At 40.3% G+C, this 25,494-nt stretch overlaps 2 protein-coding genes across 4 annotated transcripts in view; one reads left to right on the plus strand and one right to left on the minus strand.

Moving 5' to 3' along the window:
• Positions 1-25,494, minus strand: part of LOC124171757 (glucose-6-phosphate 1-dehydrogenase) — a 184,759-nt gene that overhangs the window by 101,271 nt on the left and 57,994 nt on the right. Inside the window, exon 1 of one of the 2 annotated variants that reach the window (XM_046551048.1) lies at positions 4,976-5,118. The exons of the other annotated variant lie outside the window; for it this stretch is intronic. Within the exon in view, the coding sequence (XP_046407004.1) occupies positions 4,976-5,027 (52 nt within the window). The 5' untranslated portion in view covers positions 5,028-5,118. Of the gene's footprint in view, positions 1-4,975; positions 5,119-25,494 lie in introns of those variants that run through there. 2 annotated transcript variants of the gene reach the window in all.
• Positions 1-25,494, plus strand: part of LOC124171759 (transmembrane protein 43 homolog) — a 100,454-nt gene that overhangs the window by 5,417 nt on the left and 69,543 nt on the right. The window lies entirely within an intron of this gene.

A 25,494-nucleotide genomic window follows, 5' to 3' on the forward strand; every position in this document is an offset into this window, starting at 1 on the left:
GGAGTAGTTAAGTTTCAGATTACGGATGAAACAGGTAAATTCTGCATAGGGTCTACTCTACAAACCATGTTAATTTCGCTATTATATATCTTAAGTTTAAGCAAGAAATAAGACACGAAGAAATACCAGTCGAGGAATAGTAATATGCCCTATTCAACAGAATTTCCATGAGAATTTTTCAAAATTTCGCAGGAACTTGCGTCAGAATTTTGAAGAATGTTTCTTAAGTCACTAATAGTAACTGATTTTCTCTTATCAGACAATTTCCGCGAGATTTTTCCCAATTCATGTCCCGAATTTATGCTGGAGGTAGCTAGCTGAAGGTAACTGGCAATAAAGAATTGCTAATGTACAAGCAGCCTAGGTGGGGACTGCATGTGATTACCAAGGGGCCGAGGACTCCGGTTCGGCCAGGATTTTTCGTCGAGTTTATTCGAGCCCCTCATTGGGTGCGTCCAACATTTTCCTTTCATTGTCGATCAAGAATGATTTTTTTAATGAAGAGACGCGCATTTTTCCGTTTAAGATCCGTCCCCCGAGCTATTCGTTACGACAAACCGACGAGCTTAACCCTTTCCTAGATTGGTTAATGACGTCAAAAACTCATAATGCCCTGGTAATCGCCTTTCGGCAACTCCTGGACCTTCTACAAGTAGTACATACCTCGCGTTGTTTCTTACACACTTGTGAGAAATTCCTTCCCTAAATGAGCGGTTCTAACTGAACCGGAGTAACAGAACCGGAACTCTGGTTTATTTATATATTTTTCTTCATCGTCACCACGTCATCAAGTCGTGAAAATTAGGTGAAACTTTCGTTTTTTTATTTTTGAGAGAATGGCCGAATTAGGAAGATTTGTTTCGTTAAAAATTATCTTTTCCTTCCATCTACCGAATATTTAGAGCGATTTCGGGTTACAGTGGAGGGTCCTTACATAAGTAAGATGACTTGCCCCGATCGGCCACAGATAGGTCCGCCGCTGTGACGAAAGAAAATGTTTTCGTGCGCCGTTAAATAAAAAGAGCCCTCATCTGTGAGATCTAACGTGGCGGAGCCTCGACATTTGCGCGTGTGAGGACGTCTCCACATGGATGACTCTTAACGTTTTGAACGTCAATGTACGAAATTTTCTACGCGCTGCCGACAAAATTACGTCATTTTGGCGCCTCGAAATTTTCAAGACCTTAATGACCGGGGGCCTAGATTTGTGCATACCTTTCTTAGGTGAGGTTGTCGTAGTTTCAAGGGGGAAAACCGATGGGAGGGGTGGTGGTGCGTTCTAGCCTAGTTGGAAAAAATTGCTTGTTTGCGTCATGGAGAGCGAAGGGGTGGGGTAAGTCTTTCATCACCAGGAGACCTACGAGAGCGCCGAGGGCGGAATATGTCTGCATAATGGGGCGACTGGGGAGTAGTTCCAGGAGAATATATTTCAATTTCAATACCTCAAGATTTATATGGAGAGTGTGATAGCACAGTGGGTGGAGCATATGGCTCCTGACAGAAGGGTCCGAGGTTCAAATCCCAGGTGAAGTCTTTGCACACCCCCAGCAAAATTCCTCGCCGAGTAAGGCAGTCAGGGCAGGGAAACGCTCTATCCTGCACTAGTTACAGAACCGGAACTCGAATCACGTCACCAAGTCATGAAAATTGGGAGGAAACTTTCGATTTTTTTAACTATAGAGAGAATGGCAGAATGAGGTGAATACACTATCCTGAATGTGTTTCAGTCATATGCCTGTGTTTGAGTCCGCGGTGAGCTCCACCCTCACCTATCGAAACCGATCTTTCGGTTGAATTACTGTGTGTATGATGTATTGTATACTTCGTTTCGACGTCCCGAGGAGAATGGGGATGTGGGCCAGACTCGCCGATGAAATGTCGCCGACGCCCAATCGTTGGGCCTCGGAGACATTTTATCGGTGGCGTTGGGTCACTGTCACTGGTCAGAGTCGGGGCGAAAATCCCATTTCCAGCGCGTCCGAAGGAGAAAGAAAAGAATGCCGAAAAAAGTATTCGAAGTTCTGCGTCACCCACACGGTTATAAAAGAATGCTCTTGAACGGGTGACAACCCTATGACGTAAACAAATGCGAAATACGAAAGCAATCGTCAAGTGATGGGGCCAATAAAGCATGGTGGAAGAGGCTTGTACAAAAATTGACTATTTTTCCGAGGTATTACCGCATTAGATCGATCAAAGCCATTACAAATCACTCCACTACTCAAACCAAAAACTTTCGTCGCGAGAAAACTTTTCCAGTGAGTCAACTTTTCATCGAGAAAGTTCGATGGTCGGACATGATTAAACGATTCAGACAACCTCGCATTTAAATTTTAAAACACACAAAACGCCACGATGTGAAAGAAGAAATACCGCTGGCGACATTTAAAGTTAGTGCAATTAAACTCCTCGTAAAAAAAAATTATTCGAGCAAAAAGACTTAACCGCATGGGCTCTCTGTCCATGCCTTTTCAATAACTACAATTCAGTCTTAGATTTTAACACCGAACATGAGACGAATATGAATATAAGATTACTAAAATCGAATTCCAATAAAAAATAAACCGTGAAGAATTATAAGCATCACTATACCCATAGAAGGGCATGAGAAATGCAGATGCATTTCCCGCGCTAGAAAAAGTGTCCAACTCGCAGGAAATTTGAGCGAAATAAAAGGTTAATTTTGAGTGCTCGGTAATTTGATGGGTCCCTTGTTTTCTTCGACAGCAATACGCCATTTTAGATTCATTATAATTAGTTTACAAGACAAAAGGGTGCAAAAAAACTACCAATAATCATGGGATACATGTCAGGCGCTACCAAATAAACCGCAAACAACAAAAAACATCCCAGTTTCAGAATTATATGAAAAACGACGCACTGTCGTTCGAAAGAAATAATTTGTTATCGCGAGTGCCCAATATCAGATACGATCCTGACTTCTTCAACACCCAAATCTCTTTTTTTAAATTAGTATTTATGGAAAATCACATCACTTGGCATAAAATATTTGAGACAGCAATGGCATTTAATTGCAAGCGCAATCAAATAAAGCTTGAACGACTATAATTATTCAAATCTGTGACTAACAGGAGAAATTTCCCGTGCATATAAGACAGTCAGCTACCCAAAAAACTCTCGAGTGAAATAACTAGCAATGGTGAAAGCTCAATATTCCCGTACGTACCTTAATTTTTCAACACCGAATTGTCATTGCCTATGTTAATTATTTTCTTTTTCATTTTATTTAACACTTCAAAGAGTTATTAGCTCAATACAAGTTTTTACAATAATAAATTAGCGAAAACTATTGCAGATACATATAACACGGAAAATATTACCAACAGTATTAACATTAACTTCTGTCGCAATCGAATAAGACGAGAACAATTTAAACAGTATCCTAGCCATTGAATAACACTTGAGAAAATGTCTTGTGCGTGCAAAAAGTGTACAAAACTCGAGTACTTCGAGAGACGGCGGATGCACGGGAGGGGTTCGAAGCCGCGGCCTTGGCGTCGGATGGAACGTGAATCTCGTGGGCGACATTCTCCGCCTCACGATTCGCTTTTTGGACGTGCACTTTACAAAAAGCCTCGTCGCGACATTTCTGCTCACCGACTCTCAAAAAGACACATGTATATACAGAGAAGCGGAGCATGTGCCCTTCCACTCCCGAGGGAATCGCGGCGGGGGAGGGTCTTCGAGGGGCAGGGGTGGCCGGACAAGGTGTGTGTCCTTTGTTCTTTCCAGTGGACCGCCGGGAGGGGAATACGACCATTGAGACCCGACGGAACGGCCGCGAATATAAATGGAGGATCTCCGTCAGAAGACTGCATGCTAGCATCCCATTCCAACCTTTCGATGCCTGAACTGGTCTCCACTATTACCCCAGCTTTTTACGCGCTGCTTGCGTTTGTAAAGCAAGTTTTTGTTTATTCGGAGAAAAGAATAAGAGAGCTAAATGGAATTTCGTGAGTCCGTACCCTAGATAGGTAAATTGAGGGTCTAGGGCTTTCTATTCTTTGGGGCCCTTCCGCAAGGGCACTACTTTAGTTATCCTCGCAAGGAACAAGCCCAAAAGAATAGGAAGGCCATAGCACTCCACTCCTCTATGATGCTGTCTCACTTAATTCCCGTAAACCGATAAAAATTCTTAAATTAAACACGAGGTAATATAAAAACGTTATTCACACGATTCATTGAACGCGAAGGTCTGAAATAAAGAATGAAAAATTCATCTGATAAAATAAGAAGTAATTTTAGCGGTTCTGAAACAAACAACAACTTTCGACTCAAGAATAATTAACGGAGACCAATTATTCCAAGAATCGAATGGGTGAAGCGGAAACTGCCCTCTTAAAATTGCATTCGGTATGGCCCGTGAGCCGCTGTCAAGAATCCAGAGTTCAAACACTCAGAGAAATTTATAAAACAAGATTTGTTTAGGGGTAGAATGGAAAAAATATCTGTTAGAAAAAGAAGAAGTTAAGAAGCCTGAAAGTTAATCACCGTTTCCTCAAGTAGGGAAATTACTAAGGGCCGACATTCTAGGCACGTAGTCTTAGCGATTTCCATACGATAATTCAGGGCCATCTGCGAAATACAGCGTTCATATTCGCCTCCACCGAAGCAACGACCACATTGGATACACGACGCTGGCGTTGAGGTAAATTCGAAACCTCCAAACAATGCGTTGCCATGGCAATCGCTACACTGCGGCGCGAAGCCAAAAGCCTACATCGCGGGTATCAGTGCTTCCTTAGGTAAACAATAGGTAATCAACCCCAGGACCACCAAGTTAGTTATTCTTCTCACCGATTAATTTTTTTCGTTCCTATCGGTTAAACAAAGCGAATTTTACCACGCGCGTGAAGGCCGGGAGAAAGTTGGAGACATCTAAAGGAGGGAAACGGTCTTCCGACGGATATGCGGCGTCTGCAGAGGCTACAAGAAGGTCGGTCCCAAGACATACCGAAGCGAGGCTTGGTCCTCGAGGGAGCGCTCTTCCACTCCGGGGAGGTCATCGCGGCGGCTTTTCTTTTCCAGTCCACGGTCCAACTGCTCGGGCGCACTAACCTCCAGTCTCGCGATCGCTTGGAACACTGACGACGGAGCCTGAGGTGAAAGGAAAAGCAGTCGGGGGTGGGTGGGTGGACACATCATCGCAGCCCCCGCCACGGGCCAGTCGACGGCGGCATTTGGGTCAGAAGGAGCCGGCGACGGAGGCCGCCGCGTATTGATTCCATTGCGTTGGTGCCCCGAGGGAATTGCGTTTCGCGGGGGGGGGGGGGGCGAAGTGGGGCACTCCTCTTCCTTCCTACTTTACCTCCACTCCTTCTTATTCTTCTTTCTCTCCTCACCTTCAGTCGTTCTTCCGTAACTGCTCTCCTTAAACTGCTCCCCTTAAACTGCTCACCTTAAACCGCTCTTCTTGGCATGCTCTTCTCCCTTGACCCGTTCTCACTCACATCGTCCTCCCCTTCCCCTTGCTCTTTCCACCACACTCTTCCCTGCTTATTCTTCTTCTTACACTGCTACCCTTATCCTATCATACACTGCTCTATCCCTCTCTTCATAACACCCTCTACCCGAGCACTTTTTCGTGCGTCAATCTTTGAAGCACCGCACTCCTTGGCCCGCGCTCCTTATTAGCTATCTCATCTTATACTGTTCTCTTTCGCCAAACCTTCTTCTCCGTCTCCTCTGCGAGGCATCTTCGTCCTTCACTTCTTCTTGCTTCGCATTCTCTTCCCAGCCTTTTCTGCCTTTGCTCATCATCTTTATTTTCTCGGCCGCCTCCTCTCATCATCATTCCTTCCCTCTCCCTTCATCTCCTCCCCTTCACTTCCTCTCCTTCGCTCGAGTTTCCCCCTCCACACTCATTCGAAAGAATCTTCCTCACTCGGAGCGCGAGTCAAAGGGAGACGACCCGAGAGAGAGCTTCGTGGGGACAACTGTTTTTCGTGAAGAGGCGAAAAAATCCGTCCCCTCTGGCCCTCCCCCACTTCCACAGCGAGGAGAAAAATTTAAGTTGAAGACAGCGTCCGCGAGACCACGTTTGTCTGCAAAGGCAGCAACCGGAATCACGAGTTCCGCGCGAAACAATCACATTTTCGCCTCGCGCTTCACGGACTCGGTGCAGTATTTGAAGCCCATTCCACTCACGCCATCTACTTCTTCCTCGAAATAGGATGCGAAGTAAAATATGGCAGCGATGTTAAAAATTTTAAGATTTTTTTTTCAGAGCCACACCTTTACTGCTTTAAGGGAAATCCTTTAGGAAATATATAAATCATCGTTTCGGCGACCGATTGACACCATCTGGCGACATTGGCGATCCTTTTGTCGCATTTTCGATAAACGATAGGCATATAACTGGAAAAAATAAGGATATTATTCCTATTTTTATCACGCCGTTTTCTTCAGACAAAAATGTGTGTTCTTCTGTTTTCTTTTTCTTCCTTTCGAAACTTCTGAGTCCACACTTTTAACAGAAGATATTGGCTGATATTAAAAACAATAAATCAAAAGAGGCCAACTTTTTCCGGGCATTCCAGTCCCCTCAGAAAAAGGGCAACATGTAATAGGCGCCCTCAACTTTATCACTAACATGACTCAAAAAACGATCTTCAGAACCCATAAGATTAGGTAAGCACCTATCAACTTCGATATTGTATTTGGTAATGTCAATTCCAGTACAGTTTAAAAATTAAGTTGTTCTGTTTGAATGGCCTTCCATGAAAACCTATTTTTCACTGCAGAGCAGCAGCAAAATATCAATTTCTTCGGGATTACAAAGATTTTTAGCTAACAATAATGAAGCAACTCCATAAAATTATAGCATATTACACTACATGATAACTTAAATCAAAGAGGTAACTTCACGTATATCTACAGATGCTTCTTTACAAATTGATTATACACATGATAGCATTTAAGTAGACGGGCAGCTGAAATCATCCACGATATTAATTCTCAAATCCAGACCGTTTGTGATTCCGATCTATAGACTTATTTACTGCTGCAATCTCACCGCAAGTATCATGAATTCAAAGTAGGATTCGAGTTTTTCCTCTAGCGCACACAACACATTTTCGTATTTTTTGTTTCCTTTTTCCTTGAACCATACGAAAACTCGGACATATCAAAAATCCCAACTACATCCGGTCTTTGGAGTCCGATATCGTACTCTCTGGTCTATTAAATACCTCACCGTCAAATCTTGATTACGAATTTTAAAGCCCACGCGATAGACACCGCCAAACAGGACTCCATAAACGGCCAATGTCGTGTAAGAAATGAAGATGAAAGGCCCTGGTCCCATTGAAACGGCCTTGATGCAACAAAAAAGTGTAAGAGATTTGAAGAGAGAAAGGTACCCCTGGGACGTGGGTGGAAACATAGCTTAAGCCCAATTTAAGGGTTCAGATTCTAGGTATATAACGGATCATTTCGACTTCGTAGTTTTCCGATTCAAAATTACTCACTAGAGGAGAACAGAAACCAAGGGGACTGTGGAGAGGAGGCCCAATTACATCCCATAGAAGGCTGATTTCTGTTGCCACATCGGTCGCATTTAAATCCGCTTTCCAAAATGTCCGCGGCGCGGTGATGAATGCAATCCGATCCACATTTTTCCTATACTTTGCAGTAGAGTGTTCGTAATTGCGAGGAATAGCTTGGAAAAGTTATGAATTTGATAGACCAAATCATCATGATATAAATTTAGGTTAACACCCCCGTATATGCCATATTTTCCCGTGAAACTCGGATCATTTTTTCCGTCAGCGACGCGACCGGCGGCATTTGTAAACCCATTTCATTGCGCTGTGTGTTACGACACATATAGAAGCCGACTTGAGAATCCTTGTTTGTAATATTCGTGACTGAAACGCTTGAGGTCCCAGCCAACACCAGTGGTAGGTAGATAGGGTGAAATTCGACCACAATCCGTGTTCACGATCATAATCTCCAGGCGAAACTTATAATAGTGTCCTACGTCAACAACGATAACTTCTGGACTCCATGTCAAGACGAGAATTTTCACCAATACGGCGGACAGCGTCACGGCCGATTTTACAAAATAAAATCGGGGGGATCGGAGCGAGTTTTGGAGGGTAAAATTCCTTTCGCGGGGTTAATCTGGACGGGGTTAGACTGTATCTTCCAAATATTTATGGGGATTTATACCCGTTGCCCTCCCACTTGCTACGGCCATGGACTACGTAAAAATGTATGCCGCTTTAATTGCATTTTCTGTATTTTATTTCTCACTCATTCATGGAATGGGCAGTTCCTGAAACGTTTTCATCATAATCAAAGATGAATTTAAGTTATAACAGCCTCCCAGCAAATAGCAAGAAATATTTATTTCGCGTCATGGTCTCTAGCATGCCATGCTTCAAGATATTTACGTCGTCTAAGGCCCGACTAGAATTAAAATAGAGAGCGATCATCCGTTTTCTATTGACTTGAATGTAAGCATTGAGAAGAAACGACTAGTTACAGAGGGTAAAAATGGTCTCTCCTATTGAATGCTGAGCATCAAATGTATGAAGCTTATCGATAGATTTGAATATGAACTTCAACGCACGAGTGCAAAAATCGCAAACATTAATCGGTTGAAGGACACGCCACAGGAAAATTATACCTTTATTCAACTGGATATGGATAGAAAAAAATTATGAACATTCACTCACACAATTAAGAAAGGACAATGACCCATATATAGGGGCTATATCTGTTAACAATATTCTCTCCAAACCGACAGCGCTGTTGCCGCGCAAAATGAAGCATTGAGTAACCCAACTTCAACCGTTACCGCGTCAAAATTCTGCGGATATTCAAAATTATAGGAAGGAACACGGTTTTAGAGTTCTAATCACCACCAGTTTCAGATCTTCATGCCAAATTAAAATTTTTGAGCACAATATATCCACCTATGGAAAATAATGAGCGTAGGGAGAAGAAAATGTCAATTTCAAGAAAAGATGTGTTCCGGCGACGATACATGTCGTGATAATGCACCCAAAATTGTGGAATTTGTAGAATACGGTGTAACGATGACATTTTCCCTACCTTCCCGGAAATCAAATAATCCCAAAACGTGAGGTGTGATAACACAGTCCACACTTATCCAGTTGTTTCGGGGGCATATTAGCTACTCAAAAATTTGAAAATTTTACTTCTAAATCCCAGCGATTGAAAATAGTGCATTATTTCAATGCATTCGTTCACGAAAATGTCACGGTAAAATAATGGTATTTGCCACCCATTCATTTACTCCAATTTGAGCATTTGACCCGAAAATTCTGCCCACCTCGGCCTTAGGTTATACACAGGTTTACCGAAATAACATGAGAATAAGAGGAGGTGATATCTCATGAGTTTTATTTTTAAATAGTTAACGGTACTGGGTATAAGGAGCAAGAAAAGAATCAAATTGGCCATCAGCAGTATCTCAGCCACGAGTTGGATGCGATCAGAGAGAAACAAACAAGTTATGGCCCATGTCACGTCATAATTCAGATAACATCCTACTGGCAGACGGAAAGGTAGGACCATTTACAGTTCTTGTACATAAATGTAAAGTGAGAGGAACAGTAGCCAGGTTGCTTCAACCTGATCAAAGTAATATACAAAGAACGTCCTAGGCATTCACAAGTCATTTCAACTTTCAAAAGTATTCATAAGTAATGTAAAAGCAGATATCGCTTCTTAGTTCTTCGACAAGAGTACGTCTTGCTCACTATTGAAGCAGACGGTGCCAAGGTGGCAAAAACGGACTGTTGAACTGAGGCCACGCTGGAGGGTTCAATGCGGTACTAGAAGCTGTGTAAAATCAGAACATCGTGGGCACAAGTATGCGTTTCTCTTTCAATGATATATATTTTATATTTTGAAGGGGAAAGAGGAATTTCAATCACAATTTCTAATATACCACAAAAATGTGGAAAATGGATCAAGCTTATACTTGCATGCGTACTTAAATTATGCAAGCAAATCGTTGAATACGAATTCTCATGCAATATACAGGTGTTATCACACCTGCACTAAATTTCAAAACTTACAGCCACTTTTCATTGAAATAGCTTCTTTTTCCCTTAAAACAGTCTTGATGGAAAGTTGGCCTCACTGAAACTGATTTCGCTTCGTAATATGTATTTAAGCCTTATGTATAGTAGCTCAACCGGTTTTAGCCCATTTCTGGAACTGGTTATGAGTACGTAAAATTGGTGGTGTATTACCAAGTGTACCAGTTTTGTCTCGGCTAAAGCCCAAAAGTTATTAACGCCACCAAATTATATTAAAATCCCCTTGTGGAAAGTTTACTTGCCAATTCAATTGCTGAGGATACAGGTAAAGGCGGACGAAACTTAGCTAACATTACCTCACCCAAAGAACGTCTGACCAGGCCTCAAAGAGATGAAGAACATAACTTTAACAGAAATTTTAAAACTATTACCAGCAGAGTTTCGTACGCTAATCAGCGCAGCGCTCGTAACTTGATCGACTGCTTTTTCTTAAGAAAATGATAACAAAAACACCCCCAATAAAAATTGGAAACTGTGATTTCAAAGTTTCTCATAATTCATGAAATACTAGACTTAAAAAAAAACGGAATTCATAGTACACGCAAACCCCCGCTAAAGCGAGAGCTATCTTTACTGAGGATATCCGTTAATACTAAGACCCGAGGAGCCAAAAGCATTATAAATTATCGCTAGAGAAAGAACGCCCTCGCTGTTCTTAAGCTTCAAGAGTAGTTTTATGTCACCGCTAATACTCGACTGGTTTCTTTTTCGTTATGGTACTTAAACAAGGATGACAAAAAAATTGGAATATTGTGGCATTTCCTATCAACGTTAATCCATTTTTGCGGCATACAGTAGGTAATTCCCCCGAAACATTCCATACTCGCATATTTCAACCCGAAGATCTGCTTGTTGCGAGAGGGTAAAGCTCATCCCGTTACAAGCCATTGAAGGGCAGATTTAACAAATTAAAGGCATGGGTTCCACTTCTTTCCCATGACCATCAGCAATTTCTGACGCAGTTGCAATTGATAAAAAATATCACTTTGCAAATATTTTTGTTTCAAGCTCCCGAAAGTTAAACCTATATTATAAACGGAGACATCCAGACAATGCACGAATCCAAATTTTTAGTGCGTATATCGCAAGTACGGAAAAGTATATATTTTAGTACATATTCTTGGTAAACTCCCACCGTTCGCCACGTCATGAGACTAAGGAATCAAATACAATACATACACCAGGAAAATATGATAGGAAAATCCCTCAAGAAAACCCAACAAATAAGAAATTCATAGTGTAGCACTATACCTGTTTCTTGGTCTTCCTTAAGGTAAGTAGGGAAAGACCAAGAGAAAAGTGTGCACTCAACAGCATTTTCTTTACATATGCATATTCGTCTTTCTAGAGCAAGCTACGAAGGATAATAGAAAAAGGAATCATATAGCATTGGCATGGGGATAGGAGAATGGAGTATTGCACAAAAAATCCTAGGATTGAGACACTAACGACAATGACTGTATTCCCGAGCGCAGGTGGACATTGGCATTTAAAAAGGTCGGCAACGAGTCGGGCTCTTAGCTTGATTCTCACAGCAGGATAAGTACTCACTGAGTCTGAGAAAGGCCTTCGTCCCATAGCGACTATGGGAGGCGCCACCCACGACAGCCGGTCGAATGCGGGACATAGTGGACACGGAGGCTGGGTGCAGCAGGGACTGGTCGGGTGTGGTGCGGGGTGTGTGTGAATGATACTAAATGGAAAACCGTCCTTCAATCAGAAAAGAATATTTGCATTTATTAAAAGAATTAGGTCGACGGAAGTTACAGATAAGATACAGTCGACGAAAAAAGAAACCTTCCTCATTCAGCAATGCCGTCATAAGTTGAAAAAAAGGCGAAAGTGGCTGCCAGATTTTCATGAGTTGGTGACGTCATACACCTCGTCATCGACATCATCAATGGACAACAATCCTTGGAATGATTCGACGCAGTTCTCCACTCAATTCTCCTACCAGCTAATCGTTCCACACCTAAGTACTTCTTCTCTTTCACATCTCTCTTTACTTGTTCCATATATTTTGTTCGAGGTATTTCTTTTCCATTCTTGCCTTCCACTTGTCCTTTGACGATTGTCTTCATCAGGCCATCATGTCTCAAGATATGGCCTATAAGGTTGTTCCGTCTTCTTGTCATGGTTTTCATGAAGCTTCTTTTCTCTCCTACTCTTCTTAGGGCTTCCTCATTAGTAACTCCGTCGATCCATTAGATCCTTGTCATTCTTCTGTAGCACCACATTTCACATGTCTCAACCCTTGATTTATCCGCTGCTCTCACTGTTCATGCCTCACTTCCGTAGAGAAGCATACTCCAAATGTAAGCTAAGAGTCATTACAGTTCCGGTTCATTAATTGGTCCACGGAGAACCCCCAGATGAGGGCGGGAATCGCTCACAACTGTGTAAACAATAAGGAACTACGTGAAAGCAACGCGCGAGAAGATTGACTGGAAAGTAGTGACAGGCTCAGAATGAGCTCGTGACGTCATAACATAATCTGACCACCGATTTTTCGCCGCGAATACCTCTTAAAGTAGACGACTGATCGAAAAGGGGAAAATACGGACCTATTCATTTTTTCAACTCCATAAAAATCTATAGTAAAAGAATATTGCTGTATGAGCCCATTATTCTGATCCGTTTTCGTTACTAGCGGATAATCCTTACAATTAAACTTACCATGCTGACCTTAGTGCCGTAGATCTGTACCCCAGTGCAGGCCAATTTCAATACTTTTGTGTTATTTCTTAACAATCAACCTTTGATGCGCGGAATGGGTGTTTGGTATCATTTAAAAGAATGCATTTTGCTTTTTTTCCAATATTTATTTAGAGGTTGGTACCACTTTGTTAAAAAAATCGAAATCTAAGATTTTTCGAAAGACGGATGGCGTTATATTACGCACGTAGCACGCGAAGTGACGATTCGTGTTTGCCACGCGTTCAGAATTTATGTACTTGAAAATTTCAACTTTCCACGGATCATTACGAACGGTTCATCTCGCCGTGAGATTGAAAAATCTCAAGCGCACCAAATTCAGATCGCGTTGCCAGCCACTCGGAATCGACTAGACGCGAGGGCGAACGGTCGCAGTAATTCCAATCACTCTAATACACACTTCCACAAGGACTGGTCGAGAGCAGAAGCGACAGTCGGGCAACAGAGGGTGGATTCAATGCAAATTTTGCGCTAAATTTGTATGCCATGCACACGACCATTATGCATTTATTTGAGCGTAACTTGTAAACACGTAGGATTTCTTGTTTTTTGCACAAAGAGAATATTTCTCTCGGGAAAACCACCGGGTGAGAATTTTTAACTAAAATGGTTCCACGGCTCGATGATGATTCCTATGACAATAATGGAAAAGGAAGCCGCTGAAACATTGGAGGTAAAATTTTTCACCCCAATGTGATCCCGAGAAGAATACATTCGAATTGGGTACATTTGCATAAATTTACTGCATCAGAATTGCTTGAAATGTATACTAGGAATGCGATGGCGCACCATGAAGGTGTCAACATGCATAAATTATGCTAACACCTTATGCATTTCAAAATATATGCATATTCATAGTTAAGATTCATAGTAACCATCGCCCGTTTGAAAATACTTCCCTCATAGCCAAATCTTCATTTAAGCGTAAAGAGAGAAGTTACACGGCACTAAGTCGACATTGCACGGCGGGTGATCGAAATTAATAATGCTCATAGTACATTATGGATTGAAATACACAAGCTTAGGTAAAATGAACACAATATTAAATTTCTTAACTATAAATTCTAATAAAATTTATAAATCCGGTTGAGAAATCACTGGAACTGTTTATTTTGAGTTGGTATTCAATTTTTACATTTCCTCCATTTTGCCCAAAATCATTTCTTAAATAATATTGACTAAATGGTATTTGAAAAAAAGGATTTTTGTCTAACCCTAAATAAATTTCATCGATTAGGTGAGCCCACGTGAACGACGGCAACCTATGATATCACAATTTTAAGCCATTAGATTGCTTATTAACAAAATGAGCAGTTCCGTTCAAAACAACCTCCTTCATTTGCCTGTCGCATTTTCATAGCATCGCTAAATGAAGTAACTTTTAGCCATGATACTGAAATGATTATCAGTTCGATTTTGACTTATTTTCATATTATACTAGGATGAATATAAACAATTACCATTAATCCATTCACCTAATATCCTACCCTCTGCCACGGATTTCAAAATTTATTCAGGAATGCATGAATAACTACATACGAGCATACATCTTTTTATACGAACATGATGACTTTAAATAATTCTGCTGAACACTCGGAACAACTCTATCAGGTGAAGCTACGACGGCCATTTTTTTCAAGCTCCGATGGCTCATGAACAGAAGACGAAGTGATTGATTGAAAATTATTTCATAGCTAAATATTGAACACACTTTTGGTGTACTTTCGACATTATCGCCTCGGCGGTTGAGGAATCGGTCGTGCCCGTGGACAAGCTTTACTATACCTTCTTCACAAGATAGCCTACGACTTCCAATGCCGCCTATGACTTCCAATGAATTTTGCTTTGTCCTGAAGCTCATCGCCCTTTTGAAAATGCTTCCCTCTTGGCCAAATCTTCATTTAATCGTAAACAGAGAAGTTAAACGGCACTAAGTCGACAATGCACGGCGGGTGATCGAAAATGTCCCATTGGAATTGCTCAAGGAGCAATATTTATATAAATATATATTGGGCTGCATCAGCGTTCAGATGACGGGCGTTGTCATGGATCAGAACACTTCCAGAAGTCAGCATGTCTCTTCTTTTGTTTTGAATGGTAATGGGCGTAATTTTTCACACTGAGCAGCTGCATTAACGCAAACATTCTCTTTTATCGGCATGAAGATGAAGATATGTCAATGTTGATACAATTCGACGAGTTTTCTGGCTGTCGCTCCGCAGTGCTCACTTGGCGGGAGAATCAATTGCCGCAGTGTAGTTAACGAGATTGCCACTAGCCATACGGTCCTTTGACCTATACTTCATTGTGATTATAATTATAACTCACGGTCAGAAATGACTTGAAAGTGTGGTGCAGAGGATGCGCAGTTGCCCTATCCGCGCAGTGCCCGCCTGTCGCTTGTATGATGTTTTTGCCGGGCGATCGGAGGTTGAGAAAAACGCCATCGTAATACCCGACAGTTATTAAATAGGATAATTTCTCTTACATTTTAAGCCCGGGAACATGCAGACACATTACTAATGCTGTATTTCGGGTCCGGAGCACAATTTTATATAATGTACTTCAAAAACCATCATATACATCAGCCAATATTTCAGGATTTATTCATGGAAAAGTATCAAGTAATCTATCATTAATCTTTGATTGCAAATCACACAATCAATTTGCTCATAATGAAAAGCAATTCGACATCAGAAAGGCAGAATAAAGCCGTTAACAGCAGTATGAGAGGCTTTACACCGACAAGGAGACCGTAAAAGCATCTGAAATGAACGCAAAATAAAACATCACCGACACATTGCAAAATTAAACGGTATAAGTGACTTTATCTCGTCGATAAAAATAACTATTAATATTCCAATGTAATACAAAAAGGAAATTATAATCCGACACTTTGGGTCCATTAACCTCCCTCGGGCAGGTACAGAAACATGATAACATGCAAGCCACCTCTGGGGTGTTAGGCAGGGAGTGACTAATCACAAGCACACAATAGGCAGATTACACCTAAATTTATGGACGAGTAGTAATTAAAGTAAGTCTAACAGTGCAAGGTTATAACCGAATAAAGAGTTGACCACAATGAAATAAAGGTCAAAGGAAACACAAAAGTGGTAGAATGAATAATACAGTGCCTATTCAGAGAGTATAGAAATTGAATAAGAAAACTATGCAATCAGTCTACCTAGCGAGGGCCGCAATGGATGTCATGACTTGCGAAACGGCAGCTCGCCCTGATAGTACGAGGGAAGAGTGACACCTTAAATCTTTCCGTTCCTCAGTCTTAACATCCTTCCCTCAGAGGCCCCAAAACATTGTCGTCGTGATCAGATTACAGAGATACCTTAACTTAAAGGCGAGTAGTAATTACAGTAAGTCTATCTATGCGAGGTCAACACCGAATAAATAGTTGACCGCAGTGAAGTATAGGTCAAAGGAAACACAAAAGTGGTAGAATGAATAATACAGTGCCCATTCAGAGAGTATAGAAATTGAATAAGAAAACTATGCAATCAGTCTACCTAGCGAGGGCCGCAATGGATGTCATGACTTGCGAAACGGCAGCTCGCCCTGATAGTACGAGGGAAGAGTGACACCTTAAATCTTTCCGTTCCTCAGTCTTAACATCCTTCCCTCAGAGGCCCCAAAACATTGTCGTCGTGATCAGATTACAGAGATACCTTAACTTAAAGGCGAGTAGTAATTACAGTAAGTCTATCTATGCAAGGTTAACACCGAATAAATAGTTGACCGCAGTGAAGTATAGGTCAACGGAAACACAAAAGTGATAGGATGAAAAATAAAGTCCATATTCAGAGAGTGTACTAATGGGATAAGAAAAGTATGCAATCAGTCTTTCTAGCGAGGGTCGCTATGTCACGAATTGGGGATAGACAGCTCATCCTGATAGCTGGAGGAATGAATGACACCTTAAATCTTTCCGTTCCACAGTATTAACATCATCCCCTCAGAGGCCCCAAAACATTTTCGTCGCGAGTTGAGCGTGCCTCTCGCACCACCTTGGGCCACGCCAGAGGGGATGACGCTTCTTGCCGCAAGCCAACGAGGCTCCACGAGGTCGCTTGACGACGCACGTGCCTCAGCTAAGACGGCCACTTGAAGCGGGATGAAAGGTTCTCCGAGTTAACGAACCTCTTTGTTCCATCCCAAATTCGTTTCGCCTCTCTTAAAAAATACCCATGCATAATGAAACTCACGATGCTTCGGCGAGTTGCGGGGGGGGGGGGGGGCGGGGGACTTTTACCCCACGCCAACTTCAAGGGAAGTCGCGTGAATTGAGAGCGCGACTGAGGGTGTGTGAGCCCACCGCGGGGCTAAGTGAAGGGCGGGCGAATATACATCTCGGTCGGAAAACGAATAAACACACTCGGTACATACCGACGCTGCGAAATGAAATGTGGAAATTCGCGGATTTTATCGTTCCCCGCCGAGTTGATGTTAGGCTAACGGCCTCTTGACTTCATTCTCTGCCGGTGCCCGAAAAACCCAAACGCGTTCCCCGACGGCATATATATTTTCGATAGTCCTCGAGAAAGAAAAAAAATGAAACCGCGCATGCATTTCTGTGCTACTCCTCGCTTGGGAAGTTACAAGGAGTGTGCTGAAGGAGATTTCCATTCCGGATACCAGTATACACAGACCGGAAAACACACTCGCCATGCACATTTGAACAAGTCTAAATTTAACGTTAAACTGAATAAGAAAGAGAATAAAATGCAGGACCAGATGAAGGATGTGGTATAGCAAAAAAGAAAGGAATGAAGAAATCTTAACCAATATACAAGAAACAGAGGTATGAAGAATGAACGAAGACAGTTCTACACTTATCGAATGAATGGCACACTCAAATGTATCAGACCTATTACTAGCCCACAACCGGTAAGTTAAAGTATACATACTTGTACTGACCGGTTGTATAATAATGGTGTTGTGTGAAAAAAATATATTTATTTATTTATATAACTACACACATGATTAATCATACTAGAACCAACGGTATAGAACAGATTGACGATTTTTTTACAGTTGAAAGCATAATTAAATACATCTTATAATCAAAAATAATATGATAAACCCCTTAACATTAAGTTATTACTGGAAAATGAATCCGGTCGTACGGCAAGTATTATTATTAAGTATTCTAACGATTGAGTTAGGTTTCTATGGAGATATTAAGAAATATTCTGGCAGCCTCCCCTTCCTTCATGCACTTCGCTCTAAAATTCACAGTAAGGCCTACTCCCATTCATTCTATCTAAAGAAATCTAGTCTCTTACTTCCTTTCCCTCGTTCATCTACCATTCTACCCTGTAAAAATGTTTTCAACAATGCAAATATATGATAGAAGAATTTACATTGTTTTCAATTTGAAAATCGCAAGAGCAATGCATGACCTTGGAAGAGGATAAAACAACCCCTTGATCCTACTGCGCAAACTACATCGTAATTAAGGGTGGCTCATTCGGAATGATTTCAATTTACTTGGAAGGAAATAACCCCGGAGAGCATTACAGCGACTCAAGCTCACAAAAAAAAACTCCCGTATAAATAATGGATTTAAGCAAAAAAGCTAAAATCTTACATTCGCTTGCCCAGGAAAGTATAAAATGAAAAGAGACAGGCCTTAATGGGAAACGTCGTGCATAATTTAGGCGACGGTGGCATAGTCAAGGGAAAAGGCTTCATCACTGACTGAGAAGCGTACCTTTCTGCAAGGGGGATCAGGCCGCACCAATTTAAAGCAGCGATCCGCACCGAGGAAGAAATACGACGAAACGCCTGGGGCGGGATCAATCCCCGCTCGGCGGGAACGACCGTGTACATTTTGATCCAAAACAAGAAATCCTTTCGCGTTAAAATTCAGTTTCACTCCGATAACAGCAAGCAGACTCGTCACTTACGAAGACTCGTCACTCCCGCTCGTCCACTGTTTTTTCGGGACGTAGAACTTTCCTAAAACTTATGCTACCAACTGGAAAAGTTTGGACTGAATCATCCTTCTCGCTGTTCTTAATGTTAAAAATTATGCCAATTAGGTATGCCAATTATAAAATATTCAGTTTCACTCCGATAAAATAGGATAAATAAATGAAATAAATAAAAAATTTGGTTTCACTCCGATACCGGGAAGCAAAAGACCTTAAGAAGACCCGTCGCCCCTGATCTTCCAGCGTTTTATTTTCGGGTCGTAGAACTTACTAAAAACTTTTGCCATCATCTGGAAAACGTTCTTTCCGTCCATATTCTCCCTAGACTTCATCAGTTCATCGCACCGCTAGTTGATAGCTTAAAGTCCTAAAATCGGGGCAACTAAAATCACATTATTAACAGAAATTTGGAATTACGATCCTTCGATTCCAACAACATGTGCACTACTTCTTTAAACAAATCTTCTATGAGTCTATCCTATGCCTTTCCTTCTTCTAGTTTTAAAGTTTTCACAATGAATCGGTTGTATTGATTAATTGCTGTTGAGTAAGTCCAGCAATTATTAAAAAGAATATGTATTAAAAACAGAAGGGAAAGAATCAGAAGAAAATATAAAAAATGGAAATGCTAAACATTGCTACTTGAAATATAAAAAAATAATAAAATTATTTCAGAAATGAAAAAAAAAAAATAAAATATAAAAAATTCGGTAATAAAGATAATTTTTAGATACTTTCAATCTGTCAAAGTTTTCAATTTAGCATTTCTGGCTGCACAAACAACACACTACGCACACAACGGAAACATATGCGCAAAATATGTATTTTTTTGTGAACTGGCTGGTAGTGTTGAACTTTATTCACCGGGACGGTTTAAACGCGCAGGCGGCGCTTCAAATGATGTGAGAATTTCGGACTGAATCATTCTTCCAGCTGTTCTTTATCTTAAAATTCTTCCCAATAAGGCATTTTTTTGCTTATAAAACCGAAAGAATTTTGTTAAACTGCAGCAGTTATAAAAATAAACCATATCCCAGCAGAAAAACTCATGAAAACCCAAATCTATACTCATATTTAAAGAGGATGTCTGTTTGTTTGCCCGCTATCCATTTCGATACGGCTGCACGGATTGCAAACAGAGTTAGTAGGTAGGATCATCTTATGCTCCCGAAGTCTGTAGTGCTACTTCTAGTTGTATCCAACGCGTCCTTTGCGTCGTTTACTCATTAGCGCTTGTTACGTCACGTCATACAACTTTTTTGGTTGGATATCCAACTGGGTAGGCACACCCATTGACACGCTCGAAGGGAAATCGTAACTCAAAGGATTCTACATTTAAGTGTTGATCCTCTTGGTGCAAAGATTTTTTCTGAGGTATGCGTTCACACGACGTTTTTGGTCTACGTACGTACAAATTATAATCAATGTTGTGGAGCGGGGTATAAGCTGATCCCATGCACGGTAAAGGGAAATAATTTTTTCCATTTCATGCTGTTACATACGCATACCATCATCGTACCTACTTTGTTTCTTTACCTAAAAATCCTACCATGTGACCACGATCCAAGTTCCAAGTTTCCAACTTCTCTGAGTACGATCCTTTGCGAGTAACGGCGGGTGATCTGCTAGTTACTAATATTTCTAAACCAAAAATTGAAGCATATAAACACGTCGAATCGAAACATGTCGTAACAAGAAAATAAATCAATGGAAGACAACGAAGTCGTCTTTTCATTTGTGCATACAAACACTTTTATAATTATTTAGCACCAAAGCTATACGATAAACTATGGCAAGAATTACATTGTTGTAGTGGTCGAGCCGCATTTATTAATAAATTGAGAGGCTGGTTGTTTCTTCAAAATGATGTTGAATTTCTATTTGAGACAATTACTTGATTTTCCTCAAGTCAAGGGTTCCAATGATTATGTTAATTTTTTATCCTCTTTTATTTTTTATCAATTGTATTCAATTATAATTTTGTAAAAAAACAATTTCCTGTTATTGTATTCTTTTTGTATTTTGTAATGGTTCCAAGGTTTTTCCACATAATTTTATTTATATATATATGGATACATGTTACTATGATGAGTCATAGATGAGCTAAACTTCTGTTTAAATCTTTTTTGTGAAATATACAGCATAATTCAATAAAAAATGTAAGTAGTCCGGAAATTTCTTCCGGAAAAAAAGTAAGATACAATATTTTATGGAATCAGTAATCAATATGACCTCTGGCAATTACCGTTCAAGCCACCTTATTAGGAAGCATCAACCCGGTCGACTGGTGTTCGCTCGTGATATATTGAGCCAACTGAATTTACCGTCTCCTAAAAAATTACTTTTCCATTATTTATTTTTTACAATTATTTTCTATTTTTCTTTTAAAATTATTTACGATACTCAAGATTTGGTAAAAAAATTAACTTGAAATAGTAAACGCGTAGGTTGAGAAGCGTTTGTCCAAATGTATGATGCTCGTGTATGAAAGTATTAAGGAGAGAGCAGGAAAGGAAATGAAAATGGTCTAAATAATAAAATACAAAATTATCGGCGACAGAGAAATAAATATTACTTTGACGAAATAAATATCTAAATCATAGTATATACTAAAATTTACATTCATATTACAAATGCAGTATTGCATAATGTTTTTGTGCGAAGATATAGGCACTATCACCGCCATTAACTTTAAAGCCTTCGCTTACGACTGAGGTAGTGATCCAACTCCAAGCCATCTTCTCAAAGCACCCAAGACTTCGTCTCTTCCACTCCCTGGATCCCTATGGGCTTAGGGAGCAGAAATTAAGCCCGACCTTGATTCAACGCCCTCGCTGTTTGGGGGGCGTAAGCAGAACATCCGACACTGATTTGCAATGCCAATGATGGGAACTCTAAGCAACGTAAAAAAAGAATAAACGTAAAAATGGAGATTTTCAGGGGTCAACGGTTCAAGTTAGAATGAATATGGTGGGATGTGAAACGTGAAAACAAAATCCACCCACCGGAAAGAGGAACCACGAGGGCGAAAAATACATGGGAGAGTATTCGCAAAAAAATCGACCTCACGGCAAGGCAGAACTTTTCAACATGCAGCCCGCGGGAGCAAGGCCTACACCATAGAGGTACCTAGACCGAAGATTTTGGCTGAAAATTAGCTAGCACGACTTGATTTAACTCATGTTAGTTTAACTCGCGTGATACGGAAACAATGAAAGAGACAAATATTAGGGATGGGATTATTGCGTTCTCGGTTCCACCGGTTCATGAGCTGAGAAATAAAACCGAAACCAAAGCTGAAAAGGAATCAGTAACGAATAATTTTCCTCGAGGCCCATCTAAAAAGTTTTCTATCGATGAAAGTGAATGTTCTGCATTGAATCCTGGGAAAATACCTTATTTTCGCACTTTTAATAAAATTATTTACGATAGTTGTGCGTAAGAGGTAGAACGAAAGATCCTTTATTTTGATTTGACTCCATCAACAAAATTATTAAGAGCTATAGCAGGCTAACTATATGGTAAATTCAAAAATTTAGCAGATACTTTTCAGAAAATATTATACTACATTCATTGAACCTGGGCATAAGTAAACATCATAACACACCCATAAGAATTACTATGCTAGAATTATCCAAATTTTATGAGCAATAACATAATTTATGTTACATACTTCAGCATGTTAAGTAATTTTGCGGATCCAATTCCTTTCGAGAGAAATTAATGTATTTTAGTAGTTTTCACTATACCATAAAGCTAATCAGGATCAGCTTTTGATAATCAATGATTTGCGGCGAGAATTAGTGGAATTTCTTCAGGTTGAATTAAAAAACTTAGTAAATTTCACCAGTACAGTTTAAAACGACCGGTTTCGACGCGATGGGACATCATCTGGTACAGATACAGGAAATGCACGACCTTAAATACACTTTTCAACGAGAACGGAAGAATAGCGACAAATATGAGTATAATGGAAAGAAAAAAGATGACAAAAGGACATCATTAGGAAAAACACTTCATGCTGAATATTTAAGAGATTTCCGAATAGTCTAGGGCGTCAGCCTTCTTCTCTAAATGCGACTGGCGAAGGGGAGTTAAGGTTTAGCTGGGTGGCCGGGGATTGAGGGGGATTTCAAAGGAAGAGAAAAGTTAGGAGGATATGGTGGGTGTCCCTGAGTCACACCTTACCGCCAGGTGGGAGGGGAGAGTGAGGGTTCTGGGGATGAATGGAAACAATCAGTGGTTGGATGTTAAGTAAGGGGGAATGGAAAAAGAAAAGAACATCGTTAGGTAAAATTTCTTAGCTTAGGTCCATTCTTTTCTGAATTGATCCGGTTCATACTTTATAAGGTGATTTAATTTACGATAAGATTTTATTAATTATCAATTATGCTTCGTTTCGATAAGAAGTACTGCATTTTTCATTTTCACACACTATTATGTAAGTATTTGTGCACAAAAGAACGAGTTGCATCATCATTTTTTCTAACAATAATTTCAATGTTAGAAATATTCAAACTAGGCAAATTTTGACCTTGCTGGATAAAGCTTTTTTTTTTTCAAAGAAATACTGCACCTACGGCGCATATTTCCTCAAATGTTTTGCTTGAAAAACTCATGCCATAGATGTAAGTTTTCCTGATTTGAAAAGGGTTTTGGTAAGGCATTACAACAGAAATAAAATTTCAGTTTAAACGAATCCTTTGCGACTCAAATTTACATTTTCATCAATTCCGGGCTAAATAATTTTGAGATGAGTTCACATCTCGTATGCTTCTCATTCCCAACGACTGCTAGTTTTGAAAAATATTTTCGATTCTACTGTTTAAATGGAAAATTATGCGGATTTTTTTCACACCGAAGACCCATTCTACATTCAACCCACACCAATTCACGCCATTCACCTTTCAAAGAATACGTTTATTTCCAAATCAAAAATACACTGCGCGAAATTCATTCTTACTAGTCGCTCCTTCGATTTATTTCTGAATCGTCGCATAACTTTCCCATGGGCCAGCGAGGGGCAGGAGGGGGTAGCTGCCCCCCAGAAAGCAAAAATCGCATAAGCCTTTAAGGAAAATCAGGACTGGATTGAAACGAGTTTTCAACTAATTTTCTTAAAATCCACGAAAAATTATATTAGTGTAAGACATGCAACTAAAATTAAAAAAAATTACGAGCGATTTATTTAAAACAACTAATAAAGCGCCGTTATAATTTTCTCAAAATGTTGGTCACATTCACCTTTTCCATGCTAAAATGTTAAAACTTGAACGGCCATGTCTTGCCCCCCCTAGTTTTGATCCTGAGTACACCCTTGTTAAAGCCTCTTCCGCAGATTCTTCAACCAGTACCATTTCACTTTCTGCCAGTTTTATTATACATCCTCCTATCCTCCTAAAATATAATGATGAAATAAATTTTACCTCTAAAAATAAATAAGAGTTATAGGACTAAAACGCAGAACGTCCCTGGCGTTCATTATTTAGCAAAAGGTAAAAAAACAACAATTGACGGTATGGGTATTTTTTCAAATGATGAAAGGGATATGAAATAGCCAGTTTTGAGTCAAAACCGTTTTCAAACACTTAGAGATGATGGAATCAACTATTCACTGCAGTCTAAAACTCACCTTTGGTTAAATCTGCGATTTGATTCTAAGCTCTCGAAATTACTGGGGAACATGGAAAAAATTCGGAATTCTTTTCTAGAGCTCAAAGTTTTTTTTCCCCGAGATTCATCCTCCGATGACGAGTGCAGAGCAGTCGAAAGCTGGGTCGGAAGGAAATTGATCGATATGGGCAATGACTCGCGAGGAGGTAGCGGACGGGATTGAGTTTCGCATCGGAGGCGCGTGCCGCTGACGCACTGCGAATGTCTGCCACAAGCACGGGGGGATGGGGACACAATGGACCAAAATGCACCAGGGGCGGCAAACCGAGGCAATTTCATGCGGCCCGCACCACAAAATTATCAACAATATCATGATTCGTGAGAATATGAGCTGTGAGTGTGAACCATTTAAGTTTACAAGGTATGAGTTATTATGCATTGATCAAAATCTCTCTGGAAATTACAGTATTTGATACCTGCGTAGCCCTGTCAATAGACAATGCGGCCCGTAGGTAAAGCCATGAATTTTATGGTAATATCTCCATTTTGTATGCACCGTAACTTTCATGCAGGATTAAAATAATATTTTCAGCAACTCATCGGCGTTCCATACGATAAATTATAATTTAATAATTACCATGAAATTTAAATGAAATCGCATAGCGTTCATTACTACCCACCATTCAGTATTAAATATACGTAATTCGATAGCTCACCATTCACATGAGGAGATTTTATCGGTAATTGTAGATAAATTCTTTCGTCTTTGGCATTTTTGACTCGGTTGAGATAAAAATATTGAAATTGGTCAGTTGCGTATATTGGAATTATTCTTCGGAAGACTTCTGCAGGTGAGTAGTGATATCTTCTGCAAAATATACACCGTAAAATCTAACTAAAAGTGTGCGTCGTACATATTCATCACAAACACCACCGAAATTCTGAAAATAATTTTTTTCACTATATCCTGGCAAAAATGATAGCCATTTCCACAACTAGATATTCCGCCTTGCGTATCATGGGATTGCATACCTCAGGTAAAAATATCACGATAAATTTTCCAATTTTTTAAAGGGGAATCCATAAAATCGAAGGCCTGCAAACATTCCATTGCGATT

This window comes from Ischnura elegans, chromosome X, assembly GCF_921293095.1.
Source record: "Ischnura elegans chromosome X, ioIscEleg1.1, whole genome shotgun sequence".
NCBI classification, from domain to species: domain Eukaryota; kingdom Metazoa; phylum Arthropoda; class Insecta; order Odonata; family Coenagrionidae; genus Ischnura; species Ischnura elegans.